Below are 18,404 nucleotides of genomic sequence, written 5' to 3'. Positions count from 1 at the left end.
AGTGAGCTGAAGATTGACGACTTGAATAATTGATGACGACGTGACGATATTGATCCAGTTCTTTTCCTATCTCAATTGTCTTACTGTGGAACAGGGGGGAACTGGTGACTTGCGAAGAGACGGAGCAATTAGGTTGGCTTAGAAGAGCCAATACTTAGGGATTGCGAGAAGATCAGAGGGGGAAGGACTGATTCGATCAATCCACATTCTGTGCTGGTTTCTTATCGTGATTCAGCAGCTCCTGCTTGGCTATGGAGAACTGGGGGTATCGGTCGACTCTGATATTGATACAAGATACAGAAATACAAAATCCATCTCCTTCGGATCACTGCTCTTGCTTTCTCCTTGTGCATAAGTACCTAGGTACCTACCTGTTCCTTCGTAGATCGTATCGGTACTCGATGCATACTTGTGTTGGCTCTTTCAAGCTCTTTCTTTGATTCGCCTCGCCTCGCTTATAGAAATGCGCCTAGTGACTCGCATACAGGACGGATGTCTTTCTTTGACATGACTTAACCTCAATTCTTGTTTGTACTGTGTAGGGGCGGTGATGTGGGTGTCTTGCGCCATCATTGTCTGCTTGTCCATTCCAACACCCACCACCCAGCGTGCACCCTCTTCCCCTTTCCCCCTACTTATCTTCATCTTGCTCGTCTTCCTAGGAAGGAAGGAAGCTACCTATTCACCTACCTACCTACCTATTAGGTAGGGCCTGATCCCCTTGCCCCCTTGCCCCCCCCCCCCTCGTAGTCTTGGGCCCCTTGACTCTGAGCCATTCCGGTAACCGAGTAGAGTACGGAGGAGAAAAGGTCCTCGTCCTCGTCCTCGTCCTCGTACATCGTCGTAATATCTGGGAGAGGAGTGGGGAGAGCGCTGGGGCAGCCTCTGTGTGTGTTGAATACGGATGTGGTAGCGTCGTCGTCGTCAGGGCTCAGGAGGGTTGTTGTTGTTGTTGTTGTTGAAAAAGGAAAGTCCCGGGGGGGAAAGGGGCAAACAAACTCTGCGAGGTGCTTCGTCGATTTGTCAACTGTCGAGGCTGATTGATTGAAAACTTGCTTTTCTTTTGGGGGTTTCTGCTCTTCGTACTAATACATACGAGTGAGAACGGCAAAACTAGCCCCGCCCTGCTGGGTTCCCGGTTCCCTATTCCCAGGGATTCCCAAGACATCTCACGAGACTCGGTCGCTTTTTCCATGTCGAGCAACAAGGCACACACGATCCAATACAATCAAGTTACTCCGTTTCCGCCCAACCAAGTCATAAGCCATCACTTGCAACACCTTTCCGTACGCAACAATCAACCAATCAACCCAGGGCAGTTGGACTTGCAAGAGCAAGCAGCCCGGTGCCGTTCGTGCTCTCTGATCCAGATCAGAACCTACCAGCCAGTTCGGCTTCTACACGCCTTCTCAGGTCCTCGTAGAACTCCACACCTTTGAACCCATGTCTTTCTTTGCACACTTTCCAACCCTGGCGTCTCAACTTGTCGATTTTCTCCTTTTTGACTTTGTCTTGCGGATCTTCCACAGGAGACCCATGGTCGTGGCCACGGTCATTTCCCACAAGGTTGGTGCTTCGGCCCGCACATGTGGATCCGGAAGTGGGCTTCGATTTTGATGGAGGAGCGACCTCAATAGACCAGAAACTCGCAAGGCGGTGCTTGGGCCCCAAAGCCCTGGCGGCGCTCCTCTCGCCTTGAATTTTCTGCACGCGACCAATTTCCCCATCTACATAAGCAATATGCTTCCTCAGCTGACCACAGAAATCCGCTAGGTGCGTGTTGTAGCGTGTTAGCGCAGTCGAAGCGCAAGAAGTGAGGTACGCTTCGAGCTGTTCATTGTGTGGGTCTGGACTGACCGCGTCGCGGATCATTCGAAAGCGTGGGGATGTGACGCCAGGGGAAGGGGTGCTAGCTTCGAGTCCGTATACCTGTTCTCGCAGGGGCGGTTGTGCTGTTGCGAGTGGAGACGAGGGGCTTAAGGGTAGGACTCCTTCAAAGCGTGCGATGAGGGTCTGGACTGCAGTTTTGCGCATCAGTGGATCTTGGATGATGCGGGTGCCTTGGGCTTTAAAGTCGGACTTGTGGTTGAATGGGAGGGGAGGAAGTGGTCGGGTATTGTCATTACTATCAGGTCGCGGCGGGCAAGCGCATTTGGGATTCCGGCTGAACAGAGGTGATGGTACTAGATCGTCTTGCAGTGCTTGTCTGGAGCTGGCGCTGCGGTCGAGTCGAGATTCACCCGGAGCTGGCGTAGCTGGGTGTTCCGAAGGGTTACATTCTGAAGTTCCTTCTTGTGAGTTGATGTGGGCATGTGGCGCCCGGTTTGTTTGGTATGTGCGCTTTTGCGGCGATGATGCACTGCACTCCTGAACAAATCTTCCGTTTGAGATGGCGCTTTCTGTTGAGTAGACGCTGCTAGACGAAACGGAGGGTGGTGTCTCTGTGACCCAGCCAGCCGCGGACATCCATTTGCGACTTGCGGGTGGCGTTCTATTGACAGAAAGGGCAGGGGACCTAAACTCGGGTGCGATAGGTGAGTCTTCCCGCTGGGCGTAAGTACCTCCTTCTGTTGATACATAGGGCAAAGGAAGCCATTTCAGAGCCAGATTGAAACTCTCCCTCGCCGAATCCAAGAACTGAAGTTTATTGCCTGAAAAGTCGTGCGCAATCAGCCCCATCGACTCGTAGCACGTGGCATGGTAAAACCAAAGGAAGGCCCTTTGTAGGGCGTGAATCTTGAGGCGGTCAGAGATCTGGAACCCTTTGAAGTTACATACTGAAAAAGTGACATACCTCCGACGCTTGTAACTGTTCACAGAGAGAAATGCATTGCTTGTAGCGATGCGCGTAAAATAGGACTTGCACCTCTACAAGCTCGACTTTGTGACAAGAGATTCTTGTGTCCCTGCCATAAGGCCACTTGATAGGCATTGGGGACCTCTCCATCTTTGAAGAACTGGCTGAATGTAGAGAATGAAGCTTTGTTAAGGGAAGAGAGCATCGCGTTGGCGGTTAAGATATGGAAAACTTGCCTGCGTGAATATTGCCGGACCCGTTCTCGAGGAGCGAAGAGACGGGCTCATATGAATACTCAGTAGATGCAGTTGGTCTAAGGGCCTTAAAGATCTCAGCTCTCAAACATGCATAGATTGCTTCGTCTCATGCCCACAGAGAGAGAAGGGAGCGAAAAGAGTCAGTAATACCCGTAGGCAGAACTTGAACACCGCAGACTGAGAAATGGCTTTAAGAGGGTCAGAGTTTTCTTTGTCCTGAATATCGAAGATACGTATGTTATGGGCCTCATGATCCTTCACAGAGTCCCGCAAATTTCTCGTTTGAAGATTAGTGTCTGCATCTTCTCATACTGACTTTTCAGTAGAAGTTTCAAGAGCCAGGAGTTCTTCGTAGTCTCAAAGTGGCCGCTCAGTTGTGCAATTTGGTGACCACGCTGGACATCTCAAAGAGATTGGGACGGGGTGATGAGCCCATCATCGACCATGTCATCAAGTTGGGCTCTAACCCAGTCTCGTCCTTTACCCTGGTCATGCTGGGCAGCGGTGGAGGCAATATCAACACGCGTCTGAACAGCTTGAGCAACGATTGCCCTCAGCTGCGATACGGCTTTCTGCTCTGTGTCCTGATAGAGCTTGCTGGCGTTGCGATAAAAGGTCTCTGCGTTTTTCAGTAGCTGGGGGCCATTCGCAATGGCCGCGTTATAAGATGTCGGCGGCAGTCCTAACTGATGTTGTAGAAGAGAGCAATTCCCGCGGATGAAATGTGTCTCGGCAATATCCTCAGGGAGAGGACCAGAAATCTTTGATGCCGTAGCCATGTTGGCTATTGCTGCAGCCAGGGCACTCCACCGCATGGACGCGTAGGAGACGGCGTTAGAGGGCTCACCGTCTGCAAGGCCAGTGTTGAATGCAATTAGACTATTCGCGTTAGCTACCAGGGCAGGAAAACTCCTTTCCAGGTCAAGTTCAGCCACCTGAAATGCTTCATCTCGCTCTCTTTTGAACGTGGTTGGGTCAATTAAGCCCAAGAGATAGCCTGCTTTCAACAATTCAGATGCAAGATTTGCCCGAGCGAGAGCAACTTCTTGTAGTCTCTCAGGCCCAGCATCCTGAAGAAGCGGTGGCAGCTTTGTCTTGACCAATTTTGAAGAATATTCTTCGATATAAGCCAAGCTAGAGGTGGGGATGGAGTCTGAGGAACTCAGAAAGCTGCTGAGAGTAGTGAGAGTTCCAAGTTGTGCAAGAATCGTGTCAACAAGGGTATCTTTTGTCACTGGTTCCACAACCGAAAACCAGTGGTCTTCAGTGCCGGTTCCGGAGGAAGCGGCATTGCCCTCATCGTCCACGTCAGTGATGGGTTCAGCTGAATTTTCTGATGCAATTTGGGCGGCCGCTTCGTTCTGCTGTTGCGTATATTCGTCGAGTTTGAACTCTTGAATGCTCAAGCAACGATTCTGTAGTTCCAAGGCTTCTTCGAGTAGTTGCAGGACATCCTGATCAGCGTGGTTGGGATCTCTGGCATATACTTCGGCAATAGCTGTCAGAACTTGGGCGGTATTGAACAAAGTATCGGGATTGTCCTGGTCTAGAGTAAGAGCGTAGCGATGCGCCTCCAATGTCTGCTCCAAAACCTCAAGAAGAGGCTGATGCAAATGTGGCACGAGAAGAGGATGCGTTGCAATTTCCAGCAGGACTCTTGCTCTGCTTGAAGGTCAGCCTTGTGGTAGAAGCGAGGATGCGATTGGCCGACAGACTTATTGTACGCAAGATCAACGCTGGCGGGGAAGGTTTGCAATCCCTGGTCATATACCTCGATGGCTCTGGAAAAGAAGCGCATCGACTTGACGGCATCTCCGGCCCTCCATTTCCCTGCAGCTTCTTCAAAGTCCACGCCAGCTAAATACGGGGATCAGCCTCACCAACCTTTCGCCTTGACCGACTGGGGGGTGGTTGTTCATGCGACCACGTACCTGCCTGAAAATCGTCGGCGGTCTCTAGAGCCTATGTGATTTATTAATATCGATCGGCCGGAGAGGGTTTGGTCCATCACCTGTTCTGCTTTCTTTTTCGACTTTGATTGTTTGAGGAACGCCTTGGGCTTAGACATGGTGAGGTCCACGGCAAGGTAGGGCGTCGTAGCACACAGCCAGCGCTATTTGAAGCTACTGCTTCGGGAAGGGCTCGTACCGGATATGGCCCTGTAATCGTGGTCAGCTGGTGCCGGGCGGGCAAGTGACGGACTAAGACGAAAGGGAATTAAGGCAAGAAGATGGAAACTCGTTTGACCCAAGCGTCGGGGGATCTCCCAACCTGATGTCGCACAGTCAGATCGTTCGGCCTGAGTGGGAGACGAGAGGAGAGGCCAATCAAAGACAGGGCGAAGCTAGCCTTGGAGGGCGAATTGACGGTGGTACTGTACGTATTGGAGATCGAGACCGGCCTAAAAACTCTGATTCGGTGGAGCGACGCGGATTGAATTGGGACAAAGTGGAAGCCGAACACAGAGAGAAGAAGAAACTGCGAGGACGGCGAGAGTGTTTGTCGCCGACGGGTGCGCCCCGCCCCCCTTCTACCTACGGAATATTACAAACACCTAACGAGTATTGGTGCCAATAGACTACCCCTCAACTTCCAAGCCTACCTAGTAGCCCAAGCCCCCAACCCTCAGCCCCCCTGGTCTTTGACTGTAGGCCAGGTGCCGGGTGCCGGGTGCCGCCTGCGGTTGCACTCCTGGCTCGCTGGGTGCCTGCAACGCACGCCCCATGTCCTCCTCGTACCTGGACTTGTGGTAAGTATTCGCAGGCACGCCGCACTGGGTACTGAGCAACAACCCACTATCACCACTGTTAGCCAGCGAACATGCCCCCTCTGGTTCCCCATTTCGGGGGCTCACCTTCAACAAGTCACTGAAGTCAGGCGCAACAAGACTCCATTCTTGACTTCCAGGTTGTGAGCTGCGGGATACCATTACGGTCACATATATGTGCTCCGTACCGAATAGACAGATTTGGTATGTAGATGGACCTGGGCCCCATTCTCATCCTCATCCTCATCTCATTCTCTGATGCAGAACTGCTGAATCGGTTCTGATGCCCACGACGAAACCCCTCCGTAGCTAAAATTTATCCAACCCTCGCCTCGAAACCAACGTCTGACCAATTATTCTTCCTGAACCCAGGCCAACCTCAGCTTCAACTTCGAACCACCCTCACCACCACCACCACCACCACCTCGATCCCTTCCAGTTCCCTCCTCGCGCCCGGTCCTTTCTGTGTTCGCAATCACACTGCTGCTCAGAGTCGCTCATGGGATCAGAAACGTGTACCAGGTACACTGCATGACACACCGCACATGATTGATATCTGATCAATAACATCTTACCCACCATCTCGAGTTTGCTCGCACTGAACCTAATTACCAAGCTCCCTCACTGGCCATCAGCCCGAAGTTCGACCCCCCTCCACCTACCCAGTACCTCATACCATCATCCCGAGCCCTAGAAGTGCCAGGACCTCCCAGCCGAATCCTTCTCGTCCCACACCCACTCTGCAGTCGCCGGCCGACGACTCAGCGCCAACCTCGAGACAATACCCTGGTCAATGCCCACGCCATTTTCTGCCTACTGCAAGCTCGCTGCAAGTCTATGAAAAAACATACCCACGCCATTCCCCCCAAGGACCACAAAGACGCACAACCCCGCTGGGTGGAGCCCAGACCCTCGAAAAGCGAAAAGCCTACATACTCTGACTTTGCAATCTGCACCGCTGAACGTGGTGGGCATTTGACTGCTACCATCACCGACCTCGAATTTTGCCCTTTCAGTGCTTTTGTCCAACGTACCCCCAGCCTTGCCTCTTTTCCATTCATTCTTCAACGAGGCTGCGCTGCGTCTGTTCGCTGAACTTCAGCCACCGCCAGCTTGATCTACTCGGCGTCGCGATCGCTTTTCCAGCCAAATCTTTAGTGGGCTGCTCCTATCTCGCCCGACCTCAGAAATGAACCTACTTTGACCCGTCGTGTCTTCCATCCACCACCTCCCGCAGCCCACCTGCGGGCTTAACACCCTCGCCATCCTCAGCCTCGAGGATGACTCAACAAGAGCGCGAGCAGAATGTCGTATGGGCTCAAGATATGCAAGATGACGGCATGGTGGCCGGGGTTGGCGACGAAGATTTCACAAAGTTCCTCGACCTCGACAACGACTTCCAACACTATGCTGCCATGAACAATGGCCACTCCGGCCTCGATACTCCCATGGGTCGTCTGGGATTTGGGAACAGCGCAGCCGACCTGAATTACACTGGGGTCGAACAGATGGGTATCCATGTGACGTCGACCAGCGACCCCGTCGGTTATCGCAACCAGCTATCCACGGATCACGCCTACGCCGCCCGATTCCCGCCATATCAGCAAGTGCAGATGCCGTCCCAGTACCACGTTCCTCCCACGCCTGTGAGCGCTGAAATGCATCCCGGGAAATATGCGCAACAGATGGGAGGCAATGGACAGATTCTGTTCGACCACCAGCAGGTAACGTGGTCGTCGGGCACGATACAAAGATCCTCCTTTTGCTGATGATTTTCCAGGTGTCCTTCACTCCACTGGTCTCTCCGGCGCAAACTCCAATGGACGGCGGGTTCGCCATGTCCGATTATGGGCTGGCAGACGAATTTTTCAGCCCGTTGACGTCTCCTGCGATTGAAGCGCAGGCGGCCTTTAGCTCGACTGGCACTACCGCCTCCCCTATCGACCTCAACGATTTGAGCGCCGCTGGAAAACCCGTCGCGGCTGGGACGAAGCGCCCTCGACGCAAAGGCAGCAATGCTGCTCGCGCCCCTGCCGCTCGAAGCGTGAAGCAGTCTCCTGCGATGAAGCCTCAGCCGCGCCGCCGACATCCTTCATTGACTTCATTGCCCATAGATAAAATCCGAAGCATGCTTCCTCAGGGTGCGCTAGGTTCAACACTCCATCCATCGGCGCCCAATAGCGCTGTGCTTCACGGGAGCGATGATTCGGTTTCGCCGGAACCTTTGTCCGAGGCCACGATGAGGCCTCCTCCTGTGCCTCACCCGGGCAAGTCGCCACAGTCAATGGTGATTGCTCACAATGCGCAGTCCACTAACCCGGTCACTCCTGCCACATTGATGAGGATGCCTAGTAACCAGTCGGTTGCCATGAAGCAAATGGAGCACCATGGCCCTCTCCAAGGTGCAGATGAGCCTATGGAGGACATCATGTTACCTGCGGCTGCGGCGTCTGCGACCGCCCCGCAAGGGTTGCCAAGTATGGACATTGGCAAAAGTTCGGTTTCTGGCGACAACACTCCTACTCTTTCCGCCAAATCCGCCAAGATTAGTGCCGCAAGCACCCCCAGAAGTGCACTGACAAGGGCGACATCGCAAGAGACCTTTGCGAAACCTGGGAAGATTGAAAGCCGTGGAGGAGGTCGCGCCAGCAAGAAGCGCCAGAGCACGTCTTCTGCGACAATTTCTCCTGCCCTGCGGCCTAAAATCTCTCCTAGTATCAGCCCGTTAGCTCCTGCAACTGGTAAGTCTTCAATCAGATGCGGACAGATACGTGGTAGGCTGACCGTTCTAGGTCCAGGCATGTCACACCTTTCAGCTGAAACAAGTGCATTATATCTTGCGTCCAAGTCGAATTACCAGAACATACTAGAGGGCACGCACCTACCAGGAGTTTCGTATCCCGAAACCTTGGCCGAGAATCTGACGTCGAAACGAACCTCACACAAAATCGCGGAGCAGGGTCGCCGAAATCGGATCAATCTCGCATTGAAAGAGATCGAGGCCCTTCTTCCCCCGTCCATCCTCGTGGCCAACAGTAAGAAGGAGAGACTTCCCAAAGACGAGATCGAGGACGGGGAGACATCGGCGACTGCGACGACGGCCACCAAACCCCCTGCCCCTGGACAGGGTACGAGCAAGGCAAGCACGGTTGAAATGGCCATTGTCTATATTAAAAGCTTGCAAAGCGAACTGAAAGAGACCAGAGAACGGCTGGAGGCAGCCGAGAAGAAAGTTGCTGAAGCCAGCAACAGGGAGAGCAGTGCAGAGAGCCAAGACACTTCGGAAGCACAGGGCGGATAGCGAGAACGACCCAAGAGGTCTTGTTTACGGCTTAATGGTGTGATGGGTTTATGAGTTTCAGACCACAACGAAGAAGAAATTTCACCCAGAGGACAGCAGGAGTTGAATGTTTACCACGGACATGAGAAATGGGAGTATAGAAATGGCTAATCTTGTGACATATGAGAATCGATAGATAGCTGTGATTCTACCAAACCATCTTGCACATCACATGGCGGCTGGGTGGGAGGTCCTTTGCTTACAGAGTGTTATAACATGCATTGGTACAGCACTCTTAGCATGCTGATTATAAAAGGCCATGTCAATATCAAAAATGATTCTGTTACCACTACAAGTGCATTGGTGTTCTACCCACGGTTGCTTGTAGCAGTACGAGTTCTGATGTTCGGTGGAGAGCTGTTCGAGGGCCGAACTCTGTGGAAGGTACGAGGGCAGACTGGTGGCCCGTCAAGGCTGCAAGATTCGAGAAGGCTCGCCAGGCTGTCTTGCCAGCCTTTGCAGCCTATGGTGGCCAGGCAACGCCTTGCTAGTGGCTCCATTGAAGCGTTAGTCTCTGTCTGACAGAAACAGTTGGCACGGGCGGAGGCTTGGGAGTTGTTGACGACATTGGTTGAAAAAGAAGCATATCGCTGCTTGCGGCAGTGAGAATCGTTGGGGAGGGGCCTGAATGAGAATACAGCAGTAGTGCTCGTATAGTTCTACCTCGATAAAACATCACGGCTCTTCAAATGCTCAATATCAAATGAATGGTAGCCTTGCTGACCTTTCTGTCAGACAGGCTCTTTTGCTGTCTGGCAAATGCTTATTCAGGGTTTGTGGGCCACTGAGTGGGCCCATGTCTTGGCAAACTCCCCTGTGGGGGCTGTCAGTGCAGAGGAAAAAAGAACCGTATGGAAGCTCTCCAGGTTTGACTGCGGCTAAGTTTATAAGGCATAAACACTTTCCAGCCTTCTCTTCTTCCATCAGACTTATCACTCAGAAATTTTCTTCTCCTCGTGCTCCCGCTTCATAGGACAGTCTGCTCATCCGTCTCTTTAACTCGACCACACTACTTCTGTGAGTTCAACCTCCCCTTATACCTCCCCGCATTGACCCAGCGTTTGCCCTGCCTCACCTTTCCCTGGCTTCTCCCACTGCGACGCTGCCTGCAGCAACGCACATTGCGTTTTCAAGCCTTGACTCTGGTCGGCTCAAATATCATCTTTCCTTCACTTGTACTGACTGTCCATCTCCCACAGATCTTCTCCTTTGCACACAAGATCGCAGCCATGGCCTCTGAAAGCTTCGAGTTTCAGGCTGAAATCTCCCAACTCCTCTCCCTCATCATCAACACTGTCTACTCCAACAAAGAGATCTTCCTTCGAGAACTGATCTCCAATGCCTCTGATGCCCTCGACAAGATCCGATATGAGGCGCTCTCAGATCCAAGCAAATTGGACTCTGGCAAGGACCTCAGAATCGATATCATCCCAGACAAGGAGTCAAAGACCCTCACCATCCGTGATACTGGTATTGGCATGACCAAGGCTGTAAGTTCAAATCACCCATTCTCTCAGAGAACAGCGCCATGACTCACGTTTTGATAGGATCTCGTCAACAACCTCGGTACCATTGCTCGATCTGGTACTAAGCAGTTCATGGAAGCCTTGACTGCCGGTGCCGATATCTCCATGATCGGTCAATTTGGTGTCGGTTTCTACTCTGCCTACTTGGTTGCCGATAAGGTCACCGTCGTATCAAAACACAATGACGATGAGCAATACATCTGGGAGTCCAGCGCAGGTGGTACCTTCACCATCACCCACGATGAGAAAGGCGAGCCCCTTGGCCGTGGCACCAAGATCATTCTCCACCTCAAGGACGAGCAGACCGACTACCTGAATGAGTCCAAGATCAAGGAGGTTGTCAAGAAGCACTCGGAATTTATCTCCTACCCCATCTATCTCCACGTTTTGAAGGAGACCGAGAAGGAGGTTCCTGACGAGGAGGCCGAAGAGGTAGAGGAGGATGAAGAGAAGAAGGCCAAAATTGAAGAAGTTGACGAAGACGAAGAGAAAGAGAAGAAGCCTAAGACAAAGAAGGTCAAGGAGTCCAAGATTGAAGAGGAAGAACTCAACAAGACCAAGCCAATCTGGACCCGCAACCCCTCCGACATTACACAAGAAGAGTACGCTTCCTTCTACAAGTCCCTGTCTAACGACTGGGAAGATCACTTGGCCGTGAAGCACTTCTCCGTGGAGGGTCAGCTCGAATTCCGCGCCATTCTCTTCGTCCCCAAGCGTGCTCCATTCGATCTCTTCGAGACCAAGAAGACCAAGAACAACATCAAGCTCTATGTCCGACGTGTCTTCATTACCGACGATGCCACCGACTTGATCCCTGAATGGCTTGGCTTCATCAAGGGTGTCGTTGACTCTGAGGATCTCCCTCTCAACTTGTCACGTGAAACCCTTCAACAGAACAAGATCATGAAGGTCATCAAGAAGAACATTGTCAAGAAGTGCCTTGAACTCTTCAATGAGATCGCGGAAGACCGTGAGCAGTTCGACAAGTTCTACTCTGCCTTCAGCAAGAACATCAAGCTCGGCATCCACGAAGACTCCCAGAACCGCCAGGCTCTTGCCAAGCTCCTCCGATTCCAGTCCACCAAGTCTGGCGAAGAGGCTACCTCGCTCACCGACTACGCCACCCGTATGCAAGAGCACCAGAAGCAGATCTACTACATCACTGGTGAATCCATCAAGGCCGTGCAGAAGTCTCCCTTCCTCGATTCGCTTAAGGAGAAGAACTTCGAGGTCTTGTTCTTGGTTGACCCGATTGATGAGTATGCCATGACCCAGCTCAAGGAGTTCGACGGCAAGAAACTTGTTGATATTACCAAGGACTTCGAGATGGAGGAGACCGATGAGGAGAAGAAGGAGCGCGAAAAGGAAGAAAAGGAGTTCGAGGGTCTCGCCAAGAGCCTCAAGAACATCCTCGGCGATAAGGTCGAGAAGGTTGTTGTGTCTCACAAGCTTGTCGGCTCTCCTTGCGCCATCCGAACCGGTCAATTCGGTTGGTCCGCCAACATGGAGCGTATCATGAAGGCCCAGGCGTTGCGTGACACATCCATGTCCTCGTACATGTCCTCCAAGAAGACGTTCGAGATCTCACCAAAGTCGCCAATCATTCGTGAGCTCAAGAAGAAGGTTGAGACCGACGGCGAGAATGATCGCACCGTCAAATCAATCACCCAGCTTCTCTTCGAGACCTCTCTGCTCGTCTCCGGTTTCACCATTGAGGAGCCAGCCAGCTTTGCCGAGCGCATTCACAAGCTCGTCTCCCTCGGCCTGAACGTGGAGGAGGAAGCAGAGACTGCTGAGGAGAAGGCCGCTGAAGAGGCCCCTGCCGCTGAGGGTACTGCTGAGAGCGCCATGGAAGAGGTCGACTAGACAGTTCCTACCACGCACGGCATAGATGTTCCATTGACGAGATCTCATTCTTGAGCGATTGTCTTCGTGGTCATCCCTATTGGCGTTCGGTGTCAGTAAGACGTGGGTACTCTTGCCATGTTTTTTTTCTCAGCGATATCCCGGCAACGAGTGAAATGGTTTGGAAGACTAGTGGTAGGAAGGATTGCAATGACAACCAAAAAGCGGCAGGGCATTAATGGAAGTAGAGCGGGTTAAGCAGCGAGCATATCTTGATGGTTGTGTTCACAGCTCCCTGTATTCCATAGTTCGAACTGATGGCATGATTCAATGAAACCGTCGAAAATAGTCTTCTCTTCCTGTTCAGCTCTACAAATAGCCACAGATTTCTTGCGCAAGTCCCTCGTGTATTGGTTGGCTGAGAAGACAGGGTCTTGTGCCAAGTGACCTGTTGTAGGTTTGGACCCCGTGGAAGTTTTCTCCAAAAGGAAATCCGAAAATCGCAAATGGAACATGCTGTCCACTCTGGTTGCAGCCTCGCCCTCACCCTCACTACCCTCTCCAAGTTTGACAGATCGACAACTGCACGAGAACAATGTCGCTGTCTGTTACTATGATACGCCTTAACGAGTTATAGTCTGTTTGGGTTTCCTCCTCGACCTCTTCTCTCGGTTCCTCTCCCCGGAGGCCCAGTCCGCTCCTTTCAGCCTCCACTGTGTTCCCACCTACTCTACCTTCTATCGGAGGATCTAACCTTCTCGACGAGTGACACTGGAGAGATCCATAAGTCACACCATAGACCATCATGGCTCTTAAATCGCGGTTTCATCGGCTGGATGCGTTCACAAAGACCGTCGAAGATGCGCGGGTGCGGACAACTTCTGGCGGGATCGTGACGATCGCCTCTATCCTTATTATCTTCTATTTGATCTGGGGAGAGTGGAATGAATACAGGAAAATCCTAGTCATGCCCGAGTTGATTGTGGACAAGGGGCGAGGTAAGAACATCATTTGGTGGTCTGGAATAGCAGCTGCCCTCAAGAGGAGGGTCAAGAGATGTGGAAGGACTCATGCTGATGCGAGATTGTTACATTTGCAGGTGAGAAGATGGAGATTCACCTCAACATCTCCTTTCCCCGCATCCCTTGCGAACTGCTCACCCTCGACGTAATGGATGTGTCTGGCGAGCAACAGACGGGCGTCGTCCATGGCGTCAACAAAGTGCGCCTCTCCTCCGTCGCCGAAGGTTCCAAGATCATTGACACGACCGCCCTAATACTACACAATCAGCAGGATAATGCCGTCCACTTGGATCCCGATTACTGCGGCTCCTGCTACTCGGCTCCTGCACCGGCCAACGCAACAAAACCTGGCTGTTGTAACACATGTGATGAGGTGCGCGAGGCCTACGCATCCAACAGCTGGGCGTTCGGACGGGGCGAAGGCGTGGAACAGTGTGAGCGCGAAGGATATGGTGAAAGACTGGATGCACAACGCTCGGAGGGGTGCCGCATTGAAGGCGTCATTCGCGTGAACAAGGTCGTGGGGAACTTCCACATCGCGCCCGGCCGCAGCTTTTCAAATGGAAACATGCACGTACACGACTTGAATAATTATCTCGACACTCCTGTGGAGGGCGGGCACACATTTACACACGAGATCCACTCTCTGAGGTTCGGACCCCAGTTGAGTGATGATGATATGGGGGTGACGGCGAAATGGAGTGATCATCACCATTCGAATCCGTTGGACGGAGTGAAGCAGGAGACGGAGGAGCCCGGGTTTAACTTCATGTATTTCATCAAGGTGGTGAGCACGAGTTATTTGCCGCTCGGATGGGATGAGGATCGGAGTATCAAACAACACTCGTCTCTCGCGGACCTGATACCGCTGGGCATGCAAGGCAAGGGAGCCGGAAGCCAGGGCTCGATCGAGACGCATCAATACTCTGTCACATCACACAAGAGATCTCTGAGCGGTGGAAACGACGCTGCCGAGGGACACAAGGAAAGACTCCACGCGCATGGAGGAATTCCCGGCGTCTTCTTCAGCTACGACATCTCTCCGATGAAGGTGATTAACCGTGAAGCAAGGCCGAAGACCTTTGCCAACTTTTTGACGGGTGTTTGTGCGGTGGTGGGGGGCACGCTGACGGTGGCCGCGGCGATTGATAGGGGATTGTATGAGGGGAGCACGAGGTTGAAGAAGGTTCACCAGGGCTGAGATAGAAAGAATGGAACGATCTTTGAGAGGGAAAATATGACGGAGTCCATTTTTTTGCATCTAGCACGGGCGTTTGTAGGGTGCAATTCTTGGGCGGTCATGGTAGAACGTGAGTCTGTGTATTATATCGGCCCGGAGAATGAACCGGGCTTCCTTATTTTTGGAAGCTTCCAACCAAAAGGACGTCTCCGAATACGTAGCCAGTCTCGGTGCCGACCTCGTACTCCACCGAGTTCGTCTCACGCCTGTCCCTCCGTATACAGTCAGACGAACCTAGATCTTGCGAAGATTACAATATCGTCAGCGAATCCAACCCGAAAGAAGATTCTCAACCAAAGACAAAGTCAAAGAAAGGCAGACGAGAAGAGGGGAGAAGAGAGCAGAGCTAGACAGATCAGTGCATCTTTTCTTTTTTTTTTTTAATATTCCCCTTTCCTCTTTCTCCCTTTTTGTGTTTCAGAAGAACCCAGTTCTAAGCACCGACGCTGGCAAGACCCCCGATCCCCAAAAGGACCGCATTTGACGATGCGCAGGGGGGGGGGGGGGGGTTGTTTTCCTGCACCGTCCTTTTCCGGCTCTTCCTAATGCCGTGAAGGTTTCTTGTGGTCATCATGTTTGGGAGGAATGGGAGGGAGAGAAATACATGTGTAGAGCTGAAAGAACCCTGGGAACGTACCTCATCGATGACGACGGCTTGGGGATGTACTGGTGAAATATTTATGTTAGCAAGCACAGGTCCTGAAGCCTTCGTATTCGTTTCATCACGGGAGATGCGGGAGGGCTGGGTCTGCTCAAGGATGAGACGGGCAAAGTTGATATGAAGTGGTAGTCCATAGTCAGTGCAACCGGTGTTCTGTGCTTAGTACGAAGGGAATTTATTTTGATTATCGAAAGTTTTTGAGCTTTTGCTGTTGGACAAATGCGCCTTACCTGTTCGGGAAAGGAGCCATGTGTCTAGGGGATCTAGCCTGTTTCGGCCTGTGTCAACACCATAGGTTCGGTGTGCCGTTAGTACGAGGTATCTAGTATTCTGAACTGGTTGTCTTCTTGATGGTAATTACTACACTTCTTGCATCCGTATTTGCTTGAGAATGTCGCTCCGCGGTGGTGTTGAGGGAATCAGAGCATGCGCTAGCCGTCCCCTAAGAAAGATTTCAGGCTAGGCGTCTCTGTTGGCAGAGGTGGTGTCTACATACGTCAACCCAGTCATCCCGAGCAGAGAGGCCCTCTGAGCTCTGTGGATCACCATCAGCGAGCTTACGGTACGGAGTGCCTAGAACCATCCCAAGAAAACTAGTCAATGCCTATGCCTGCGCTTTAGCTAGATCCCGTCGTCAGGGAAGGAAGACTTGTCTGAGGATACGATGGCGGTAGGAAAGTCGTCGCTGATTTAGGCTGGTGTGCTCGAGACGAGAAGATGACCCTCATCTCTTGGTCGACCGCAAGAAGGGCCGGCGCTCGGGATTGCATATGTATTCAACATAGCGCTTTCGCTGCTTGGGATCGCGGGACAAGGCCCGCAGCGGTTTACCCCGGTCCTGGTCTTCTCACTACATCCAAGAAAGGGGCCGCTACAAACCTGAAGCGATTTGGAGCTTGCACGGAAGGTCCTGGCAAGGGTCGTATTCTGACTCGGCCTCGGTGCGTTATGTAGAGCAACGACGTAGTGTATTGAATATTGCATGGAGGACAATGAACCTTATGGTACATTTTCGGCCGATGACCCCGCCCCAAGGCTTGACTATCACCTCGAGTTGCCTAGGTCCAGCCGAACAACCGGCGAGTAGTGGAGGGAAGATTCCCCCCATGCATTCAAGGAAGCGAGGTCCATCTCACTCCATGGGCACGCTAAACCATTTCTATAAGTACGAACATCGGTTTGTCTATTGTCGAAGTAGCAGGCAGACATACTCGGACGAAGCAATACCTTGCGAACGCAAAGCAGCTTTTGCTGACAGCCGAGACTTTTGGCGGGGGAGAATATAGAACCCGCTTCATTGAGCTTGACAACTCGACCAACTCGACCAGAGTTGCAATCCACGTTAAGAGCAGTTCCGTACCATAGCCAGGATCCCGCCACCATGAATGGGCATTTAGATGCATCCGGGCTGAAAGACAAGTCGATCATTGTCACAGGTACTGCTGCTTCCATGTGTTTCAAATCATCAAACGGCTGACAGAAAGCAACAAGGGGGTGCTTCAGGCATTGGGCTTGCAGCCGTCACACGCTTTGCAGAAGGAGGAGCCTACGTGACCATCGCAGACGTTCAAGATGCTGCTGGGAACAAGGCTGCCGCCGACCTAAACGCCAAAGGCTGCCATGTCTCCTTCGTCCACTGTGACACGACCGACTGGGAATCAAGCGTGGCTGCGTTCAAACACGCTGCCTCTTTCGGCCCGAGCAAGTCCTTGCACGTCGCTGTCTTGAACGCCGGTATAGGGGGCGACAGGGGTAGCCTCACAGATCAAGTCCTTGCAGCACCTGAGCCTTCCTTGGACCCCGAAGTTGTCCCAACGCGTCCAACGCGAAAAGCGGCGGCTGTGAATTTCTTGGGGGTATACGACAATTGCTGGTTGGCGCTGCACTATATGCGTCTGCCTTCGGAAGTCGACCCAACAAGTGCACAGCACAAGTCAATAATCATGACTGCTTCTTTGGCAGCTTATGCCGACATGCCGAGTTCTTCGGATTACAATGCTTCAAAGTGTGAGTATACGCCTTCTTTGCAACGAGCAAGCACGGTCCTGTGAGATTGGATGATTGGCGCATCAGCAGGTGGTCGTCACTTACCCGGCTGGTCCATGAGATGACAAGATTCTTCGGATCAGCAGCCCTCTATGATCTGCTATAGGGCCAGAACTCATTCCTCAAACCACATGAGAAGTTTCAGACTAACTCAGGCTATTAGTTGCCGTCCGAGGTCTTTTCCGAGGGCTCCGGCACACAACCGCTGCGCTTAATGTCCGCGTTAATCTGCTTGCACCCTACTGGATCAACACCCCTCTCGTCCAGTCTGCGTTACCGGTATTAGCATCGAGAGGCGTGATGCCAGGTCACGGGATGACGTGGGCAAGCATCGATCATGTAGTCGATGCCATGGTTAGATCCGCCACTGACCCAAGTGTCGGCGGTGTAGCTTGGGGTATTTGGCCAGAAGGTTACTTTGATATGGGAGATGATGAGGCTGGAGGCTGGGCAGGCGATCACTTGAGAGAGCATTGGAAAATCCAGAGGGAACGGGGCGACAACATGCTGTGAGAGTAACAGGCGCCCTCTGCAGTCGACATAATGGTTCCGATTCAGTAGAAGATAGCTTCTTCCGGCCGTCCTCTTACTTCTTCCACCTCTGTTAGCTACTAGACACAGTAGAGAAGTGTATGCAAAGGCCTGAGCGAATACGTAGCACTCCTTAGAACGTATAGGAAAGAACCGTGTTGAAATGTTAGAGTACCAAGTAGACAAAAGGGAAAAGAAACAGCAACATCGAGGGTAGAGCGAGGGTAGAGCAAGGGTAGAGCAGTCTCTCGGTAAGTCAAAGAAAAATCCATCATTTCAAAAGACGGCGGGCAAACTCCGGTTAAATCCAGCAACGCGTTCGAGGCGTCAAATGTGGCATTTCCACATGCGACCAGAAGCGACCTTCGACGT

General features: G+C 52.3%; 6 protein-coding genes across 6 annotated transcripts; 4 read left to right on the top strand and 2 right to left on the bottom strand.

Moving 5' to 3' along the window:
- Nucleotides 1-1,371: 1,371 nt before the first annotated feature.
- Nucleotides 1,372-2,679, bottom strand: A1O5_02651 (uncharacterized protein; the record flags this gene model as incomplete). The annotated part of the gene is made up of 1 exon (XM_007743265.1): nucleotides 1,372-2,679. One exon carries the CDS (start codon nucleotides 2,677-2,679, stop codon nucleotides 1,372-1,374), a length of 1,308 nt encoding a protein of 435 aa, XP_007741455.1.
- A 779-nt stretch (nucleotides 2,680-3,458) lies between these two features.
- Nucleotides 3,459-5,122, bottom strand: A1O5_02650 (uncharacterized protein; the record flags this gene model as incomplete). Its single annotated transcript, XM_007743264.1, has 4 exons — nucleotides 3,459-4,716; nucleotides 4,770-4,911; nucleotides 4,986-5,016; nucleotides 5,066-5,122. 4 exons carry the CDS (start codon nucleotides 5,120-5,122, stop codon nucleotides 3,459-3,461), a joined length of 1,488 nt encoding a protein of 495 aa, XP_007741454.1.
- A 1,979-nt stretch (nucleotides 5,123-7,101) lies between these two features.
- A1O5_02649 (uncharacterized protein) lies at nucleotides 7,102-9,122 on the top strand (the record flags this gene model as incomplete). Its single annotated transcript, XM_007743263.1, has 3 exons — nucleotides 7,102-7,545; nucleotides 7,602-8,562; nucleotides 8,614-9,122. The coding sequence occupies 3 exons, from the start codon at nucleotides 7,102-7,104 to the stop codon at nucleotides 9,120-9,122; spliced, it is 1,914 nt and encodes a 637-aa protein (XP_007741453.1).
- Nucleotides 9,123-10,390: 1,268 nt separating this feature from the next.
- On the top strand, nucleotides 10,391-12,553 carry A1O5_02648 (molecular chaperone HtpG; the record flags this gene model as incomplete). The annotated part of the gene is made up of 2 exons (XM_007743262.1): nucleotides 10,391-10,651; nucleotides 10,709-12,553. 2 exons carry the CDS (start codon nucleotides 10,391-10,393, stop codon nucleotides 12,551-12,553), a joined length of 2,106 nt encoding a protein of 701 aa, XP_007741452.1.
- A 784-nt stretch (nucleotides 12,554-13,337) lies between these two features.
- A1O5_02647 (uncharacterized protein) lies at nucleotides 13,338-14,755 on the top strand (the record flags this gene model as incomplete). The annotated part of the gene is made up of 2 exons (XM_007743261.1): nucleotides 13,338-13,530; nucleotides 13,632-14,755. The coding sequence occupies 2 exons, from the start codon at nucleotides 13,338-13,340 to the stop codon at nucleotides 14,753-14,755; spliced, it is 1,317 nt and encodes a 438-aa protein (XP_007741451.1).
- Nucleotides 14,756-16,836: 2,081 nt separating this feature from the next.
- A1O5_02646 (uncharacterized protein) lies at nucleotides 16,837-18,014 on the top strand (the record flags this gene model as incomplete). The annotated part of the gene is made up of 3 exons (XM_007743260.1): nucleotides 16,837-16,891; nucleotides 16,947-17,462; nucleotides 17,665-18,014. 3 exons carry the CDS (start codon nucleotides 16,837-16,839, stop codon nucleotides 18,012-18,014), a joined length of 921 nt encoding a protein of 306 aa, XP_007741450.1.
- Between the last annotated feature and the right edge of the window lie 390 nt (nucleotides 18,015-18,404).

The sequence above is a fragment of the Cladophialophora psammophila genome, assembly GCF_000585535.1.
Source record: "Cladophialophora psammophila CBS 110553 chromosome Unknown aczJe-supercont1.3, whole genome shotgun sequence".
Taxonomy (NCBI): Eukaryota; Fungi; Ascomycota; class Eurotiomycetes; order Chaetothyriales; family Herpotrichiellaceae; genus Cladophialophora; species Cladophialophora psammophila.
The sequence above is the reverse complement of the archived record's forward strand: the minus strand, read 5'-3'. Positions and strand labels throughout refer to the sequence as shown.